This window comes from Strix aluco, chromosome W (genome assembly GCF_031877795.1).
Source record: "Strix aluco isolate bStrAlu1 chromosome W, bStrAlu1.hap1, whole genome shotgun sequence".
In the NCBI taxonomy this organism is placed as follows: domain Eukaryota; kingdom Metazoa; phylum Chordata; class Aves; order Strigiformes; family Strigidae; genus Strix; species Strix aluco.
In genome coordinates, this window is record NC_133970.1 from 30,525,471 (window position 1) to 30,546,302 (window position 20,832).

The 20,832-nt window shown below is 43.2% G+C and overlaps 1 protein-coding gene across 2 annotated transcripts in view; it reads right to left on the reverse strand.

Moving 5' to 3' along the window:
• The window catches only part of LOC141917751 (guanine nucleotide-binding protein G(q) subunit alpha-like), a 202,952-nt gene that overhangs the window by 71,485 nt on the left and 110,635 nt on the right, over nucleotides 1-20,832 (reverse strand). For both annotated transcript variants that reach the window (XM_074811175.1, XM_074811174.1), the window contains one exon: nucleotides 15,557-15,711. In XM_074811175.1, the coding sequence (XP_074667276.1) occupies nucleotides 15,557-15,711 (155 nt within the window). The remainder of the gene's footprint in view (nucleotides 1-15,556; nucleotides 15,712-20,832) is intronic.

Below are 20,832 nucleotides of genomic sequence, written 5' to 3' on the forward strand. Positions count from 1 at the left end.
AAAGGTAAGGCCTACCAGCAACATTTCATGCGCAAGTGGATTCAGTGTGTTCAACCACATGTTAAGATAGACAGACCATGGCTGACTTTTTCCAGATGTGATAGCAATAGTAAACATTTGTATCTTTTCAACCTTAAAGCTGTTAGATTTCATGCAAAAATGTGTTTTCCTGAAAGTTAAGATAGTTCATAGGTATGATCCTCTACAAAACGGTCTGTCTTATAAACATACAATGACAGTTCAAGTTAAAATAAATCTAAATAGTCTGATTAAGTAGCCTTAGTCATAAGCTTTGGTTAATTAAATTTGTTATATTTCTGTCCTTTGGGGCCTGTTTCTTCTGAAATTGGGTGGAGATACCCTTACTGTGTTGTTGCTGGGGTTTGGTAGGGGAGTTCTGTTAGTTTTCTTTTCTCAAAAAAATGAACTGGCTGATGAGACTACCCAAAAGAAGCAGTAATTTTGACCAGGTGCTAGAAAACAATAAGCTCTGAAAGGGAAGGGGCTTTTTATGCACTTTTGAAAAATACATACAACTTTATTGTCTCCCAACTCCACATAAGGAAAATGTTAAACTAGTTGTAGCAGGATTTTTTCCTATGTCAGAGTTGCCAGACTGAGACAAGCAACCTCTTTGGTAACACACAGTACAGCAAATGGAATAAATTTCTAGTGTAGTAACACAAGCTGTGAGCAAAGCTAAATGTAAAGAAGTATTGGTCACATTTTGTGAACCTCTGTGGAGGTTTGTGTCTCTGAGCCTCTTTATCACTGTCAAGAAGTTGAAGCATGTTTACACCAGTTTCCAGAATTATCTAATCTTATTCTAAATTAAATATAGTAAATCTAAGAGTAGTGGGAAGTGAGGTAGCAGGTGGAGAAGAAAGCTGCACTATGTTCTTTTTATTCTTATCCCATCCAAATCCTACCTAACTACCTCTCTCAGTTTAGAACTCCTACATGGCTAAAAACCAAAATTAGCAGAAGGCCATAAAACTGAAATCATCAAGCCCAAAACCACTTGTGCAAATTTTTCAAAACTTCTAAATAGGAAATGGGATTAAAATATTATACAGATATTAAAAGCATATTCGGTACCGCACCAAAAAAAAAAAACCACCCTGAAAGAAATGCATGCTGTATACTGCTTAACGTAATCACAGAATCTCACTTCCCTCTTAATATTCAGTTTTCCTATAGGAAGCACCACTACACAGCAAATTCCATGTCTTTCTTCAGACCTTCCTTTTATATTTAGTATGTCTATTGCATGATAGGGTAAGCATACTTCTACCACTACCACTTTATCTTAAGCTTCTGCCTGTTTCATGTGGTAAAGACCTGTCATTTTTATTTGCTGTTTTATCTTATTGTAAACTATACACAAATTAGGTCATGTAAACCATGAATATATAAAATCTTGATCTGCTATTCTGCAGCATAAATTATGCAAAAATATAGCTTTATAACCTTCAAGTACATTTTTAAAAAGGGAAGAAAAGCAATAAACAATATAAACTGTTTATTAAATGATGGTGTGCCTGTTTATTATTATAAATCATGAATATATGAGAATTTGGTTCTCACATCAGACAAATAGCTGTTTCTTACAGATAGTTGTTCATAATTTACTATCCCAGTGATGTTAGCAGCATAACAAGTCTCTTCTTTTTATAGAGACCTGCAACAAAATTACACAGACATGGGGTTCCCAAAGAATTCCCTACAGTTTTATGAAACTATTTATGTTCTGATCACCAGAGGCAATAGCAACTAACAGAGACAAGTGTTGTAATAACTTAGGTGCATATACTGATCTTTTCCTTGTGGGTCCCTAATCACATTTTATTTAGCACACAATCAACTCCACTGAAATGCATCTACTTCTGAAGTGGAACATGGAAGCAAAATGTTACTTTTCAAGGACAGGTATGAGGAAATTAATTGTTCAGTAGAATCTACAGAGAACTTCAAACTCTGGTAGAATACTGTCATACAAAAATTACTAGCTGACCAAAGAACTACAGCTGATACAATATTTTTTCAAAAGGTGACACATAAAGTTTAGTGAGAAGACATAATCAGGACTGATCTCTTTCATTCCCTGTTAACAATCAGCAATATGCTGAAGATGTCCTGGGAGTCACACCCTGGAGCTCTGCATCACTTCTTATTACAAAGGAAAGTATTGGAATCTCTGCATTTATTCATTAACTTCCCAGCTAACTCAGCTCACACTATCAAAGATATATGCAGACTGTATTATCATACAATAAAAATTTAGTTTTATTTTACTTCCTTTTTGAAGTTGATGGCAAATGCAGAAACAAAAGCCTGAAGGATTCTCTGACTAAAAACAAGGCATTTAATACTGACTGGCATAGATAAAGTGGGGTAGGAACTTGGGGGAAAATTATATTTATTTATCTGAAGTGTTATAAAACACAGTCAGGGAAGAGAAGCTAAACAAATATCCTTAGTGCTTGTGTAACAACCAGAAAACCCTTGGTTGGAGGTACACAATGACATAATTCTTCCATCTAATGGGGCTAGTGAAGGTGAAGTTTTTTAGCAAGGTTATGGGAAGTTTTCCAGTTACATTCTAAATGCTTCCTATGGTGATAAGTCTCCACAAACTCTAGTTATAGCCCAAATTCTGCAAGTTGTAACATGAACGTGAAATGTTACTTCTAACAACTGGCTCTTCTTGGCAAGACTGTTGCCTTTCTTCCCTTTAGACTTTGAAAAACCATGATATAATCAGACTGTTAACTGGTAACTTGTTTCTATTTGGGTTAAGGTCTGTAGAGTATATATATAGAGAAAGATCTCATCTCATACAGCTATTATTTCAGGCTATCCACACTGTGGTGTTGGTTTACATCCGTCTCACACTGTGAATGGTATCTTTGAAGCCATAAAGGGAAGTGGTTTAGCGGTAAATAAGTGGGTAAGTCACCCAGTAATGTATATGGGAAGTGAATAATGACTATTTATATTATGTGCTCTTGAATTTACTGCAGATACAAGTCTAGAAATTACTTAAAAAACAATATGAACATCCAACCACTGGTGCATCCAATGGTAAGGGAGAGAATGGAATGTATTTGCTGAGCTACCAAGAAGTTGTCGTGGTTTAACCACAGCCAGCAACTAAGCACCACGCAGCTGCTCTCTCACTCCTCCCCCTCCCAGTGGGATGGGGAGGAGAATTGAAAAAAATAGTAAAACTTGAGGGTTGAGATACGAACAGTTCAATAGCTAACATAAAATAAAATAATAACAATAGTAATAAAATAATAATTATAATTATAATGAAAAGGAATATAATAAAAAAGAGAGAGAAATAAAACCCAAGGAAAGACAAGTGATGCACAATCAATTGCTCACCACCTGCTGACCGATGCCTGAGCAGCGACTGGCCCCTCCCAGCCAACTCCCCCCAGTTTATATACTGAGCATGATGTTCTATGGTATGGAATAGCCCTTTGGCTAGTTCGGGTCAGCTGTCCTGGCCATGCTCCCTCCCAGCTTCTTGTGCACCTGCTCGCTGGCAGAGCGTGGGAAACTGAAAAATCCTTAACTTAGGAGAAGCGCTACTTAGCAACAACTAAAACATCAGTGTGTTATCAACATTATTCTCACATTAAATCCAAAACACAGCACTGTACCAGCTACTAGGAAGAAAATTAATTCTATCCCAGCTGAAACCAGGACAGAGGTTCAAATCAACTCCCACCTTTCAGGAAATTTACTTTCTTAGACACTCCTCTCACCTCTTCTGGTAAATACACATCTATGTGATGTATTCTTCCAGTGTACTAGCAGTGGATATAAAACTTCAAAAGTGTTGCTAAGAATGACAAAGCAGGTCAAAAGATGACAGAAAGTGAAAGTATAGAAATTTATAGGATATATTAGAAGCTAGCAACAGAATTTAGAAACAACAACAGAAACAGAAAATACAAAGAAAGAGATTTAGAAAGACAATGTGTACTAACGGTGAGGAAAATTAAAAAAAAAGCAACACAAGGAACAGATTAAAAATACTACTACTGTAAAAATTCTGGGAGAAAAAACCTGAGAAGACTAATGCAAGGGATGAAGGAAGAAGCAGCATGATATTGATACATATGCTTCAAAACATATACAAGAGATCTGGTGGACAACAAACTATTGTTTTGGTTTTATATATCAAGTCAGATGAAATTACTGAAGTATCACCAAGTCAGTGAGCATTGGTTGCTTACTTCCTTTTAAGTGCTTTGTGAATCCCAGTAGTAAATTTCAAGCATTATGCTTTGCTGCTTTGTAACATAGGGACTTAAAGCTAGCACAATGTGTTTAGATGTTTTATCCCTAAACATGTGGACTGTATTTTTGAAACAATGTTTCTTTGGTCTCTGCTAATTGCTTTTCTCGGACTTACATATGTAAAGAAACTCTACGTGCAAGCATAAATATATGAGAGACTCATATAAAGACTCATATATAGTGATTCATAAATCTAATATTTTATTACTTGCTCTAAAACAATTTTTGCAGAACTCCACAAAATTAACTATAATCTATTATAATTAAAAACTTGTGGTGGTTTAGTCCCTGCCGGGGTCTGAGACCACGCGGCCGCTGCCCCTCCCCCACAAAGGGAGTGAAATACAAAGCCCTGGGGCTGAGATAAGGAGAGGTTTAATACAACAGTGCAACAGCAACACAACAAACAACAACAATAACAATAACAGTAATAACAATGAACAGAGCAAGATATCTACCAATACAGCAGTGAGAACCGAGCGATGGCATAACACACGTGTTAATCGACTGTCTCGCCTCGGCGCCAGGATGTGACGTCCGCATGGTATCTGAATAACCCGGCTAGAACTTCCCCCCACTGCTGGGGAAACTTAACCCTATCCTGGCTAAACCAGGACATAATCCATCCCTTTATTCTATACCACGTGTGTCACATCCAGCTGCCATCTAGCAATTAGCATTAACAAAAAAAAAATTAACAAAAGCACAGTATAACTCACGGTGTGTTTTCACCCACAATCAAGTCCCCTTGTGGTACGCATCGGACCTCTCCATCCTTCTGCATCACCCACCAGGTGCACCCAGGTCCTTGAGCAAAAACAATCCCGTGGATGGGTTTGCCTTTGCCCGGCGCAGGACTAACCCAGACCATTTTTCCCAGCAGGTCCCTCATGCGCACCACAGGGACTTTATCCCCGTCTACAACACGTGGGAGTTTTGACTGAGCCGGGCCAGCTCGATTGGCAGATCCTCTTGTGTTCACTAACCAAGTGGCCTTTGTCAGATGTGTGTCCCAGTGTTTGAAGGTTCCACCCCCCATTGCTCTCAATGTAGTTTTTAACAGTCCATTGTAGCGCTCGATCTTCCCGGAGGCTGGTGTGTGGTAGGGGATGTGGTAGACCCACTCGATGCCGTGTTCTTCTGCCCAGGCATCTATGAGGTTGTTTCAGAAGTGAGTCCCATTGTCCGACTCAATCCTCTCTGGGGTGCCGTGTCACCACAGGACTTGGTCTTCAATGCCCAGGATGGTGTTCCAGGCGGTGGCGTGGGACACTGGATAAGTTTCAAGCCATCCAGTGGTTGCTTCCACCATTGTGAGCACGTGGCGCTTGCCTTGTCGGGTCTGTGGCAGTGTGATGTAGTCGATCTGCCAGGCCTCTCCATATTTATATTTCATCCATCGATCTTCATTCCGCTGGGGCTTCACCCGTTTGGCTTGTTTGATTGCAGCACACGTCTCACATCGTGGATGATCTCTGCGATGGTGTCAATGGTGAGGTCCACCCCTCGATCTCGAGCCCACCTGTATGTTGCATCTCTGCCTTGGTGGCCCGAGGTCTCATGGGCCCACCGGGCTATGAACAGTTCACCTTTACGCTGCCAGTCCAAGTCCACCTGAGCCACTTCGATCTTAGCAGCCTGGTCCACCAGCTGGTTGTGTTGATGTTCATCACTGGCTCGACTCATGGGTATATGGGCGTCCACATGGCGCACCTTCACAACGAGGTTCTCCACCCGGGCTGCAAAATCCTGCCATACTTCAGCGGCCCAGATGGGTCTGCCCTTGCGTTGCCAGTTGTTCTGTTTCCATTGCTGCAACCACATCCACAGGGCACTTGCCACCACCCACGAGTCAGTGTAGAGATAGAGCCTCAGCCACTTTTCTCACTAAGTAATCTCCAAAGCCAATTGGGTGGCTTTCACTTCTGCGAACTGGCTCGATTCACCTTGTCCCTCAACAGCTTCAGAGGTTTCTCGTGTGGGATACCACACCGCAGCCTTCCATCGTCGATGTTTTCCCACAATGCGACAAGACCCATCAGTGAACAGGGCATATTGCTTCTCCTCATCTGGCAGCTCGTTATATGGTGGGGCCTCCTCAGCACGTTTCACCTCTTGTTCTGGTGACATCCCAGCATCTTTGCTCTCTGGCCAGTTTATGATCATTTCCACTAATCCTGGGGGGTTGAGGTTCCCTATTCGAGCCCGTTGTGTTATCAACGCAACCCATTTACTCCACGTGGCATCTGTTGCATGATGTGTGGAGGGAGCCTTTCCTTTGAACATCCATCCCAGCACCGGCAGTCGAGGTGCCAGGAGGAGCTGTGTCTCAGTGCTGACCACTTCTGAGGCAGCTCGAATTCCTTCGTACGCTGCCAGTATCTCCTTCTCAGTCAGTGTATAGTTAGCTTCAGAGTCTTTGTATCCCCGGCTCCAAAAGCCTAGAGGTCGGCCTCGGGATTCCCCATCTGCTCTCTGCCAAAGGCTCCAGGAAGGGCCATTCTCCCCGGCTGCAGTGTAGAGCACGTTCATAATCTCCTGCCCTGTCCGGACTGGCCCGAGAGCCACTGCCTGGGCAATCTCCTGCTTAATTTGTTCAAAGGCTTGTTGTTGCTCTGGGCCCCATTTAAAATCGTTCTTCTTGCAGGTTACGTGGTAGAGAGGGCTCACAATCAGGCTGTAGTTTGGGACATGCATCCTCCAGAACCCCACAGTGCCCAGGAAGGACTGAGTCTCCTTTTTAGTGGTTGGTGGGGCCATGGCTGTTATCTTGTTTATCACCTCCATTGGGATGTGGCAATGCCCATCTTGCCATTTTATTCCTAGGAACTGAATCTCCCTTCCAGGCCCCTTAACTTTCTGTCACTTGATGGCAAAACCAGCCTTCAGGAGGATTTCAATTATCTTCTTTCCTTTCTCAAAGACTTCCTCAGCTGTGTCCCCCCATACAATGATATCATCAATGAACTGCAGGTGTTCTGGAGCCCCACCTTTCTCCAGTGCAGTATGGACCAGTCTATGGCAAATGGTGGAGCTGTGTTTCCACCCCTGGGGCAATCGATTCCAGGTGTACTGGATACCCCTCCAAGTGAACACAAACTGTGGCCTGCACTCTGGTGCTATTGGGATGGAGAAGAACGCGTTAGCGATGTCAATCGTGGCGTACCACTTGGCTGCCTTCGACTCCAGCTCATACTGGAGCTCTAGCATGTCCGGCACTGCAGCACTCATCGCTGGCGTAACTTCATTCAGGCCACGGTAGTCCACGGTTAGTCTCCATTCGCCATTAGGTTTTCTCACTGGCCATATAGGGCTGTTGAAAGGTGAATGAGTCTTGCTGACCACCTTCTGGCTTTCTAGTCAATGGATCAGCTGATGGATGGGGACCAGGGAATCTCGGTTAGTGCGGTACTGCCGCCGGTGCACCGTCTTGGTGGCAATTGGCACTCGCTGCTCTTCAACCTCAAGCAACCCCACCACCGAGGGGTCCTCTGAGAGGCCGGATAAGGTGGACAATTGCTCAACCTCCTCCAGGGCAGCTATATCAAAGGCCCACTGGTACCCTTTTGGGTCTTTAAAGTACCCTCTCCTGAGGTAGTCTATACCCAGGATGCACGGGGCATCTGGGCCAGTCACAATGGGGTGCTTATGCCAGTCCTTCCCAGTTAAGCTTACTTCAGCTTCTAATAGGGTCAGCTGTTGGGATCCCCCGTCACTCCAGAGATGCAGATGGGTTCAACCCCACTGTGACTTGATGGCATCAGGGTGCACTTTGCGCCAGTGTCTACCAAGGCCTTATATTCTCGTGGTTCTGATGTGCCAGGCCATCGGATCCACACCATCCAGTAAATCCGATTATCCCTTTCCTCCACCTGGCTGGAGGCAGGGCCCCTCTAATCCTGCTCACCATCACTCACTTGATCTAAGAGTGACTCTTGCAGGAATGACTTCCTGGTCCCCTCAAGAGGGTCAAGCATACTGTTGGCCATTCTATTCTGTCTGGGGGATTTCCGACTGGACACTGGAGCTGCATCTCTCTTGGAAGACTCCCCTTTCATGGTGGTCTTCCCTTTCAGTTGCTGTACTCGTGCAGCTAGGGCGGAAGTGGGCTGCCCATGCCACCCTCTCATGTTTTCCCCATGGTCACAGAAGAAGCAGCACAGGGTGCCCCATGCGTGGTGTGTGCCTTCCACTGCCCTTCTCTTGGGTAGGGAAAAGCCTGCTTCTAATAGCTGAGACATTGGCCCATGCAGGTGGAATGTAGGACATGTCCTCTTCCATTTTCTAGAGCCTCTGAGACAGTTCCTCTACAGCTGAAACCAAAGCATGTGGGGAGGAAGGGAGACTTCCCTCATATTGCCAGAGCTGGATAATCACTTCATCCACTGTTTGAGTCTGGGTGTCTCGCCACCAGGACGCTACTGCTAATGCTTTGGAATGTGCCTCTGGTGCACTTTGCAGGAACTTCCGCCACATCAACTGTGTGCAAGGGGCCTGATCTGGATCCGTTGGTGACCGCTCATCATTCAGATCACCATAGACCATGTCAAACACAGCCATTTCCCTGAGGTTTTGAATGCCTTTCTCCATGTCGGTCCACTTGCCCAAGCGACATAGAACATCATCCTTCTAGGGGTACCTCTCCCTCACACCGAGCAGGAGTCGCCTCCAAAGGCTGAGGGTTTGAGCCTGTTTCCCTATTGCCTTGTCAATACCAGCCTGCTTGGCTAAAGGTCCCACCTGCTTGGCCTCTCTCCCCTCCACTTCCAAACCAGCAGCTCCACTATCCCAGCACCGGAGCAGCCAGGTGCAAATTTGCTTGCCTGGAATGCGGCCGAAATCCTTCCGCATATCTCGCAACTCACTGAGGGATAGAGATCGGATGGTTACCTCCGGCTCTTCCTCCTGCTCTCGTGATGGGCCTGGTTCATTATCACCCTGTGCACTGCGAGGGGATTTTTTGGTATATTTGGTTTTCCGTATCGGGGCGACTGATATTGGTACTGCTTGTCCCTCTGGCCCAGCTGCTGTGCTGGTGGAGGCGACTGGTACTGGCACTGTCTGTCCCCCTGGCCCAGCTGCTGTACCAGCAGGTTCACTTTCAGACCCTGCAGCCCTTTCTCCCCCTTGAGGGCAGTGATCAGTGTTAAGGGCGAGGCGGTAAGCATGGGCAAGCCCCCAGCACATCGCAAGGATTTGTGTCTCCCGGGGTTTGTCAGATTGGCAGCACACCTTTTCCAAACACTCCACCAGTTTATCAGGACTCTGCACTTGTTCGGGAGTGAAATCGCAAAGCATTGGGGGTGACCACTGACTCAGGCACTTGCCCATCTTTTACCACACACCTTGCCATTTATAACTATCTGCCCTCAGGGCAGGTTTCCGGGTGGTGTTATTGTTGGAGAAATACTGCATGGCCCAAAACAAGATCTGGCAGACATTTAGAAAGCACTGTGTCGCGAACACAGTGGCCAGGATGCTCCAAGGATAGCTGAAACTCTCAAAAACCGAGAGAATCTCTTCCCCTGGCTCACCCACAGAGGGGGTGAGACCCCTAACAAAAGCCCAGGCAGCAAACAGGTACCGGTTCACCCCCACAAGCAGCGATACAGGCACATTAGAAGCAGTCTGCAGCTAATACAGCAAAACAAGACCCTTGATACATTTTCCACCGAGAACAAACATCAGCACTGGGAACACACAATGGATATAAGGATTAATCCGGCCCCACCACGCATGCAAATTGGTCAGCATTGCAAATGTTCCTTATCAAACAAATACAAATAAAAACAGAAAAATTACACCTAACAGATGGCTCTAACACACCTTCTCCTTTTGTCCTTATCTCAGCCCTCTCGTGCCCCACGTTGGGCGCCAAAAGTTGTGGTGGTTTAGTCCCTGCCGGGGTCTGAGACCACGCGGCCGCTGCCCCTCCCCCACAAAGGGAGTGAAATACAAACCCCGGGGCTGAGATAAGGAGAGGTGTAATACAACAGTGCAACAGCAACACAACAAACAACAACAATAACAATAACAGTAACAGTAATAACAATGAACAGAGCAAAATATCTACCAATACAGCAGTGAGAACAGAGCGATGGCATAACACACGTGTTAACCGACTGTCTCGCCTCGGCGCCAGGATGTGACGTCCGCATGGTATCTGAATAACCCGGCTAGAGCTCCCCCCCACTGCTGGGGAAACTTAACCCTATCCTGGCTAAACCAGGACAATCTACAAATCTGCAGTAAATCATGTTGTTAAATGGTTACATATGTGGAGCTTTAAAAATAACCAATCAGCTAGTACATTTATCTTTTGGAATAAAATGTATGAAAATTTTGTTTCTATAGCTCCTTGATGAGCTATACTATTTTAATACTACTCAAAGGATCTAATATGGTGATGATTTCATTAGAACTAGGTCAAAAGTAAGATATCCAGTACAATTTGATCTGAAGTAGTATCAGATGCTTATTTCCTACTTTGGATACTTACTAATTTTTTTGTATTCCTCTAAGGCAACCATTAATATATATACATTTATTTCAATTTTGAAATCAGTATTATACCTATCATGGAATCAAAGTTAGGACCTACAAATATAAAAAATTCAAAGTATAAGAAAAGCTGTTTCACCTTCTACTTATGTTTGCTGTTCATTTCAAAATGAAAACAATCAGAAAATATAGTCAACGTAATTTGTCTGTAAAATTTTCTTTTACCATTTATGTACCCTAAAAATTATCACTTATATGTAATTTCCTATGATTTTTAGATTTCTTACCACTGCAAAATAAAACACAATATTGTATATTTCAGGACACTGAGAATCCATGCAATACAAGAGAGATTTTTACTCTACTTTGCACCACTGTGCACCAAAATATGCATATACAAATAATAAAAGTGATAGATTGGGAAGGTAACCAGTTCTACAGGACAGCATATTGCATAGGACAACATGAACCCTGTATGTGGGGCTGATAAAGCAGAAGCAGGATATGGTGTGGTAATAACAGAGCATTGGAGCAAATCTGAGCAGACCTAATTCATGCACTAGTAGTTCTCTAGCTGCCTAAATTTCATCAGCAAGCTATTTTTAAGTTTGTCTTGACTCAATCATGTATAAAGGACTGTACTAGATAAGGACCCTCAGACTACTGTGCAGATAAATCTCACCCCAGACTTCTGTTATATGTATGGCCTTGAGTTTAATGGGACTTTCATGGTGCCTTTCAGTTTCTTCTGTTCTTTCTTCAATGAGAGGTTTCCTTTCATGCCAACCTGACATGGAGACTAGAATGATATAATCAGATTAATTTTTATATCTAATCTAAAAGTTCCAGTGGAGACCATGAAAGTTTTTCCACAGCTTTAATAACGAAGTATGGAAATTCTTTCATCCTCCTCCACCATTGTGGGAATTAAGAATTGGTGGTTAGCAAAATGTAAACTGACCTTGAGGTTAGAAGAATGATTTTGGGAAACTGAGGCAGCATTATGTAACACCGTGTTGTGTGACAAAGAGCAGTAAAAAACACCACCTGCAGAGTGTGGTGAGCATGTAAGAAATAAACAGGCAAAATCTGAAGGTCAGTAGGATGTAAAAGTAAAACCAAATGTATGTAAACAGGTGGTAATAAATTGGGAGCCGTCACACAGTGCAGTAGCATTTGCTCTTGGCAATAGTCCCCCTTCAACAAACTGGTGTGAGTTTGTCTGTCTTCTGCGCGTCGCCCTGATCCCGGCTGGACCGAGACCTACATACCATCGTCCTTTTTTGTTTTTTTAACAGATGAAAAATTTTACCAGAGCTACATAGTATATTACTCAGAACAACTGAATTTCTTGGAGCCAACATTTAGACAGTCCTCAGGGTCCAATGTTAAATTCCACATTGCTATTTTATCAGAATCCTACTGCAAGAGACTACATGCATACCATTCAAGATCAAATTTAGTCACATATGCATTTTCATTGTTGTTGATCTATAACAAATACGATTTAACTTAAAATGCTTTTTTTTCCACCCTTTACAAATTGAAGTCTGTTTTCAGTTATGTGTTTGCCTTCTTGGCAGCCACATTCTTACAAGAAATCTTTCAGAAATCAAGTATAGTGATAACGGGGTTGAGAGTGTTTGGATTAGGTTAAGGGCCAATAAAGCAGATCTTGCTGTGGGAGTCTGCTATAGACCTCCCAACCAAAACAGTGAGGTGGATGAAGCTTCCTATAAACAGTTGGGAGAAATCTCGCGGTCACTTGCCGTTGTTCTTGTGGGGGACTTTAACCTCCCGGGTATCTGCTGGGATCACAGCACAGCAGAGAGGGAACAATCCAGGAGGTTCCTGGAATGTGTGGAGGATAACTTCCTCACACAGCTGGTGAGTGAGCCGACCAGGGAAGGTGCCCTCCTGGACCTGCTTCTTGTGAACAGGGAAGAGCTTGTGGGGGAAGTAAAGGCTGGAGGCTGTCTAGGGTGCAGTGATCATGAGATGATTGAGTTTTCGATCCTTGGAGAAACAAAGAGAGGGGTTAGTAAAACAGCCACCTTAGATTTCCGGAGGGCAAACTTTGACCTGTTCAAAAGACTGATTAACAAAATCCCTTGGGAGGCTGCCTTGAAGGATATGGGAGTCCAGGAAGGCTGGACATACTTCAAGAGCAAAGTCATAAAGGCACAGGAGCAGGCTGTTCCCGCATGCCGAAAAACAAGCAGGAGGGGAAGGAGACCGGCCTGGCTAAACAGGGACCTTTGGCTGGATCTCAAGAAAAAAAGGAGAATCTTTGACCTTTGGAAGAGGGGCCAGGTCTCTCATGAAGACTATGAAGATGTAGTGAAGTTATGCAGGGAGAACGTTAGGAGAGCCAAAGCACAGCTAGAGCTCAACTTGGCTACAGCTGTTAAGGATAACAAAAAATGTTTCTATAAATTCGTTAACAGCAAAAGGAGGATTAGGGAAAATCTCCCTCCTTTACTGGATGCAGAGGGAAACATGGTAACTAAGGATGAGGAAAAGGCTGAGGTGCTCAACGCCTACTTTGCCTCAGTCTTTAGCAGTGGAACTGGCTGTTCCCTGGACACCCAGCCTCATGAGCTGGGAGATGGGGAGGGGAAGCAGACTGAGGTCAGCACAGTTGAAGAGGAGGTGGTCAGAGACCTGCTACACCACTTGGATGCACACAAGTCTGTGGGACCGGATGGGTTACACCCAAGGGTGCTGAAAGAGTTGGCAGATGTGCTCGCCAAGCCGCTTTCCATGATTTACCTGAAATCATGGCTAACTGGGGAGGTCCCATTGGACTGGAGGGTGGCAAATGTGACACCCATCTACAAGAAAGGCAGGAAGGAGGATCCAGGAAACTATAGACCTGTCAGTCTGACCTCGGTGCCAGGGAAGGTCATGGAGCAGGTCATCTCGAGTGCCATTAAAAGTCACATAATGGACAACCAGGGGATCAGGCCTAGTCAGCATGGGTTTATGAAAGGCAGGTCCTGCCTGACAAACCTGATCTCCTTCTATGACAGGGCGATCTGCTTATTGGATGAGGGAAAGGCTGTGGATGTTGTTTACCTTGACTTTAGTAAGGCCTTTGACACCGTTTCCCACAGCATTCTCCTGGCAAAACTGGCTGCTCGCGGCTTGGATGGGCACACGCTTTGCTGGGTAAAAAACTGGCTGGATGGCCGGGCCCAAAGAGTTGTGGTGAACGGAGTTAAATCCAGTTGGCGACCGGTCACGAGTGGTGTCCCCCAGGGCTCGGTTTTGGGGCCACTCCTGTTTAACATCTTTATTGATGATCTAGACGAGGGGATCGAGTGCACCCTCAGTAAGTTTGCAGATGACACCAAGTTGGGTGGGAGTGTTGATCTGCTTGAGGGTAGGGAGGCTCTGTAGAGAGACCTGGACAGGCTGGAGCGATGGGCTAAGGCCAACTGGAGGAGTTTCAATAAGGCCAAATGCCGAGTACTGCACTTTGGCCACAACAACCCCCAGCAGTGCTACAGGCTTGGGGAGGAGTGGCTGGAGAGCTGCCAGTCAGAGAGAGACCTGGGGGTGTTGATTGACAGCCGGCTGAACATGAGCCAGCAGTGTGCCCAGGTGGCCAAGAAGGCCAATGGCATCCTGGCTTGCACCAGAAATAGTGTGGCCAGCAGGGACAGGGAAGTGATCTTACCCCTGTACTCGGCACTGGTGAGGCCGCACCTCGATTACTGTGTTCAGTTTTGGGCCCCTCACTACAAAAAGGACATTGAATTACTCGAGCGTGTCCAGAGAAGGGCAACGAAGCTGGTGCAGGGTCTGGAGGACATGTCGTACGAGGAACGGCTGAGGGAACTGGGGTTGTTTAGTCTGGAGAAGAGGAGGCTGAGGGGAGACCTCATCGCCCTCTACAGCTGTCTGAAAGGAGGTTGCAGAGAACTGGGGATGAGTCTCTTTAACCAAGTAATAAGCGATAGAACAAGAGGTAATGGCCTCAAGTTGCGCCAGGGAAGGTTTAGACTAGATATTAGGAAGCATTTCTTTACAGAACGGGTTGTTAGGCGTTGGAATGGGCTGCCCAGGGAAGTGGTGGAGTCCCCATCCCTGGAGGTGTTTAAGAGTCGGGTCGACATAGCGCTGAGGGATATGGTGTAGTTGGGAACTGTCAGTGTTAGGTTAATGGTTGGACTAGATGATCTTCAAGGTCTTTTCCAACCTAGATGATTCTGTGATTTTGTGAAGATTAGGTCTTGTTTGTACAAAAGAAAGACAGTTGAACAAAACACAAGAACTCTTTCTTGGTACTATTTACCTCATCACCAGGACCACAAAAGAGAAAAGGAAAAAGGGAAAAAATAGGCAAAAAGGGAAAGAAAAGGGAAAGGGAAAATCCTGGGAAAACAGATGTTCTAGGGCATCATAATTTTTATAAATTGCAAGGAGGTCTACCCTTGATTGCACTTCCCTAGTAATAAACTTAATGTAAGATTTCAAATTATAATAGGCTTATGTTTTGGGAAACAAACACACACATAATACTAAACTAGATACACTACCTTCCTTACAGTAGTCTTTATATTCCAGTTATTAAGTGCATGTTTGTGCTGAATATGCATGCACGCAGATACTTGTGCACACACACAAAACTGTACATGTATGTACACAAAAATATAGTATAAAAAGATAAAAAGAATTACTTTGTTAGAAAGAACATAAAATAAGATACAGTTGTTTGTAACCACTATATACTTACTATTTAGTTGAATCCGATAACTGATATTCTCGTCGTCTATCATAACATTCCTGGATTCCAGGGTCATTCCATAAACTTCTTATTCCATCTACATACGGGTTCTCAAAAGTTGACACCTTCTCTACATCGACTTCTCGAACTAACTGTGCATGAGCCTAATTTGAAACAAAGAAAACAATTAAATTTACTTCATTTTCTATGTTTACAAATAGTTCATATACAGTGAATGTGATTAACGGGAATAATTTTTCAGACTGGCCATGTCATCAAAGTGAGGTTATGAATGAATGATAATAAGGTGTGTTCAAACTAAGAAAAATAGTAATAGGGATGATATGAGAGAAGGTGAATTAATAAATGTGTATATGGGCCCTTATTTCAGAATAAACTTATCCTAATACAGTATTATTTAGCTGTAATGGATACAATGTTCACATTAAAATTTATATTTAATTAAGCTAATTTTTAAGAAAGCTTTCATTTTTCAGGTATAATTTCAGGGCATATAATATACCTGCTTTTTAAATGATAACCAGTTAAGCAACTTGGCAGAGTTAGACTGATGGGAGCAGAAAGAATGGGGAGGAGGGAGGATATTTGTCTTTTAAAGAGATTCATTTATATGTACATACACTAAGAGAGAAAAAGAACAGATGAAAACTTAATCAAGTAAAAAACCCAAGGGATTCTATTTGTAAATCTAGTCTGCATTTCAGACTAGGTACATTTCAACAAGGACACAAATCCCTTTGCTTTTTAAATTAGGTAAATGCATACAGAAAGGACTGGTTTTATTCTTTTTGACATAATTTATCCTGTTTACACACATACAACCCATCACCTCCCTTTTCAGACAGTCCAGGAGAATTCTACTACTCATTACTTAACTAAATTTTATACCTGCAACTATTGTTTACTCACATGGAAATCAAAAACTCCAAGTTCAGTGTGAAAAATATTTGTCTTTGAGATATGGAGAACATATGCTCTCTATTATAAGAACCCAAGTCTCCCAAGTTTTAACAAAGTATATTTTCTTCTGGAACATCATGTCCACCCATCCCAAAACTGGACAAATCATTAAAGGTCTCTACTGTCTCATAACAAAATAGTAAAAAAAAAGGTATCCTACTAAGCACAAGCCAATACTCCTGTGAAAGAGGAAGATATACTTTTTTCCAAAAGATTTTGTATTCTTTTTCTCAAGCTCAGTTATGTGTTCAGTTGGCTTTGTATTCTTCCAGAAGAATGATGCCCCAAGTATTTGCTCACTACTTATGACAAACTGATACAACAATATATTCAGATATTTTTTTTTATTGTTCTTGAGCGCTGAAATTATGGCCAGCTGTTATCAAAATGCTAACAGAGGTAGAGTGACTCAGTATTCAAAAGTTGCTCTTAAGCTTTCATCAGAAATTCATCATAACTGAAATATTTCTCTAACAGTTCTCTAAACATTCTCTAACAGATGCTCAAGTATTCTACATCAGCAGTACAGATAATCATAAAAGGTAATTACTTTATTCAGTTATCCATTTAGATGTATAATAGCTACAAAATAGTCCAAGATTTTAAATTATTTTATTTACCAGTTCTGTATGTCCTGCCCTACAATTAATATGACTTTGCAGTATGTGGCAAAACTTCTTAAATAAACTGTGACATATGCCAATGACTTGTATCCATCAGAAATCTAATTCAGCCTTTTAAAAATAAACATTCTTTCCCCAGGGAACACTGTTTCTGGTTCCCTGGGATTTACTTGGGTAGACTCATGACTACTTGTACCCTACTGACAATACAGCTCTTCACAACAATGCTTCTTTTCTTTAAAAAAAAAAAAAAAAAGTAATAACCCTTCACACAGATTTCAAGTCTTTATGCTATGTCTACGCTATATCTTCTTGCTCGCCAGAGGTACTATACTTTCCTCTACATTACAATATTTCTTTCTTTCTCTGAGTCTTTGTAAGTCAGTATCTTTTGCTGGCTTCTAATTTCTGGTCAAAGAGACAGAGATCTAAATACAGGATCTCATCTATTGGCTTAATTATTTTCTCATTTGCTCTGATAAAAGCCAAAAGTAATTCTACTGAAACCTAATGAGATGCAGAAGCATAAATTTAATGCAGAAAAAGACTCAATCATGAATGATGTGTGGTGTCACTACTGCTAATTAGTTTCCTTCCACTAATATAATATCAATTCTGGAACATTACTTTTGATGTTAACACTCAAATTACTTGCATGAAAAATATGAGGACTCATTCATCCAGTTTCTGCAGTATAAACTTTATCCAATACTTCTTAATCTTCACTGATACTTTTTGCTGTACCCAAAAATAGACATTACTTGAAACAAAATAGTAAAGCTGTTGTCCCTTAGAAAACTGTATCTTCTGAGATTTATTTATTTTGAAACACCAATAATTGCTATCAAAGCAGTGAAACAAACAAACAAACAAGATAAAACTGAAGGATTCTGCAAGTCCCGCTAAATTCAAACTGGTAATTAAGATGTAATTACTAGTTAAGCTGTAATGTTCTATAAAATCTAGATGGTGTAACTGACTTTTCAGTCTGATACACTTTTGACATCAGCAGTCAAAGAACAACATTTTCCATGTACTTCTGAGGATATAAGAATACCTGCAACAATCTGCACATTATTTGCCACAGATCTTATAAAAACATTAATTCAATTATCTTTAGCAAATCACATCAATCTTTGATTTTCAAGAGTTTCTTTCTTGATTTCTACAAGTATTAAAATAAAATATCCTTGATAAAGAAAACTGGAATTTCCTGGAATACCATTAGATTCTGAAACCAGGAAATCTGAGTGTTAGAAGATACCAAAATAGCTATCTTCGTTTCTGCTTCTTCATCATTCCCCTCAGAAAATTATTGAGTGTTAAAAACTAATTCTGAGCTTGAAGAACATTATAGTTTTATACTGGGTTTTTTTGGTGTGGTGGTTTGACCTTGGCTAAATGCCAGGTACCCACCAAGTTGCTCTATCACTTCCCCCACCTTCCCCTTTCTTTCTCAACAGGGCAAAGAGGGGAAAGAAAATAAGATAGGAAAAAAAAACCAAACAACCCTTGTGGGTAAAACAACAGCAGTTTTAATATAAGCAAAGCAAAGCAAAGGTCCGCGCGTGGAAGCAAAAAAAAAAAGAAAACAGATTTATTCTCTACTTCCCATGAACAGGCGATGTCGGGCCTTCTCAGGAAGCAGGGCTCCAATACGCGTAGTGGTTGCCTCGGAGGACCAAGGGTGACCCCACCCCCTTCCTCCTTTCTCCCAGCTTTATACTGAGCAGACGTCATATGGTCTGGAATATCCCTTTGGTCAGTTCGGGTCAGCTGTCCTGGTTGTGTCCCCTCCCAAGGTCTTGCCCACCCCGTCCCACTGTGGCGGGGGGGAAATGTCAGAAAGAGCCTTGGTGCTGTGTAAGCACTACTCAGCAGTAGCCACACCACCAGTGTGCTATCAACACCCTGCCAGCTCCCAACATAAAACACAGCACCAGGAGGGCTGCTACAGGGGAAAACCAATTCCGGCTCAGCCAGACCCAGTACATTTGGCAATACTATTTTCCATATAATTGCTATTAAAAATAAGTATCTTTTTTTAATCTCTAGGGTCCATAGTGTCAGTTTTCTACATATTATCTTCTAATTTTTGAACTGATGTTCCTCAGTGACTAAGTGGGCCAGCAAATGGATCTGTTCCCATATTCTCTCCATACATGCACCAACCTTTTGGCATCTTATAACAGTGGCTACAGTTAACATTGGAGCAAGCTTGGAAAACAGATCAAATTTTTATATTCTGTTTGATATTGTCTCTGTAATTTTTTCAAACTAGCTTTCTAACTGTGGTGGTTTAGTCCCTGCTGGGGTATGAGACCACGCGGCCACTGCCCCTCCCCCACAAAGGGAGTGAAATACAAAGCCCTGGGGCTGAGATAAGGACAGGTTTAATACAGCAGTGCAATAGCAACACAACAAACAACAACAATAACAATAACAGTAATAACAATGAACAGAGCAAGATATCTACCAATACAGCAGTGAGAACCGAGCGATGGCATAACACACGTGTTAACCGACTGTCTCGCCTCGGCGCCAGGATGTGACATCTGCATGATATCTGAATAACCAGGCTAGAGCTCCCCCCCCACTGCTGGGGAAACTTAACCCTATCCTGGCTAAACCAGGACATAATCCATCCCTTTATTCTATACCATGTGCGTCACATCCAGCTGCCACTTAGCAATTAGCATTGACAAAGAAAAATTAACAAAAGCACAGTATAACTCACGGTGTGTTTTCACCCACAATCAAGTCCCCTTGTGGTACGCATCAGACCTCTCCATCCTTCTGCATCACCCACCAGGTGCACCCAGGTCCTTGAGCAAAAACAATCCCGTGGATGGGTTTGCCTTTGCCCGGCGCAGGACTAACCCAGACCATTTTTCACAGCAGGTCCCTCATGCGCACCACAGGGACTTTATCCCCGTCCACAACACGTGGGAGTTTTGACTGAGCCGGGCCAGCTCGATTGGCAGATCCTCTTGTGTTCACTAACCAAGTGGCCTTTGTCAGATGTGTGTCCCAGTGTTTGAAGGTTCCACCCCCCATTGCTCTCAATGTAGTTTTTAACAGTCCATTGTAGCGCTCGATCTTCCCGGAGGCTGGTGTGTGGTAGGGGATGTGGTAGACCCACTCGATGCCGTGTTCTTCTGCCCAGGCATCTATGAGGTTGTTTCAGAAGTGAGTCCCATTGTCCGACTCAATCCTCTCTGGGGTGCCGTGTCACCACAGGACTCGGTCTTCAAGGCCCAGGATGGTGTTCCGGGCAGTGGCGTGGGACACTGGATAAGTTTCAAGCCACCCAGTGGTTGCTTCCACCATTGTGAGCACGTGGCGCTTGCCTTGTCGGGTCTGTGGCAGTGTGATGTAGTCGATCTGCCAGGCCTCTCCATATTTATATTTCATCCATCGATCTTCATTCTGCTGGGGCTTCACCCGTTTGGCTTGTTTGATTGCAGCACACGTCTCACATCCGTGGATGATCTCTGCGATGGTGTCAATGGTGAGGTCCACCCCTCGATCTCGAGCCCACCTGTATGTTGCATCTCTGCCTTGGTGGCCCGAGGTCTCATGGGCCCACCGGGCTATGAACAGTTCACCTTTACGCTGCCAGTCCAAGTCCACCTGAGCCACTTCGATCTTAGCAGCCTGGTCCGCCTGCTGGTTGTGTTG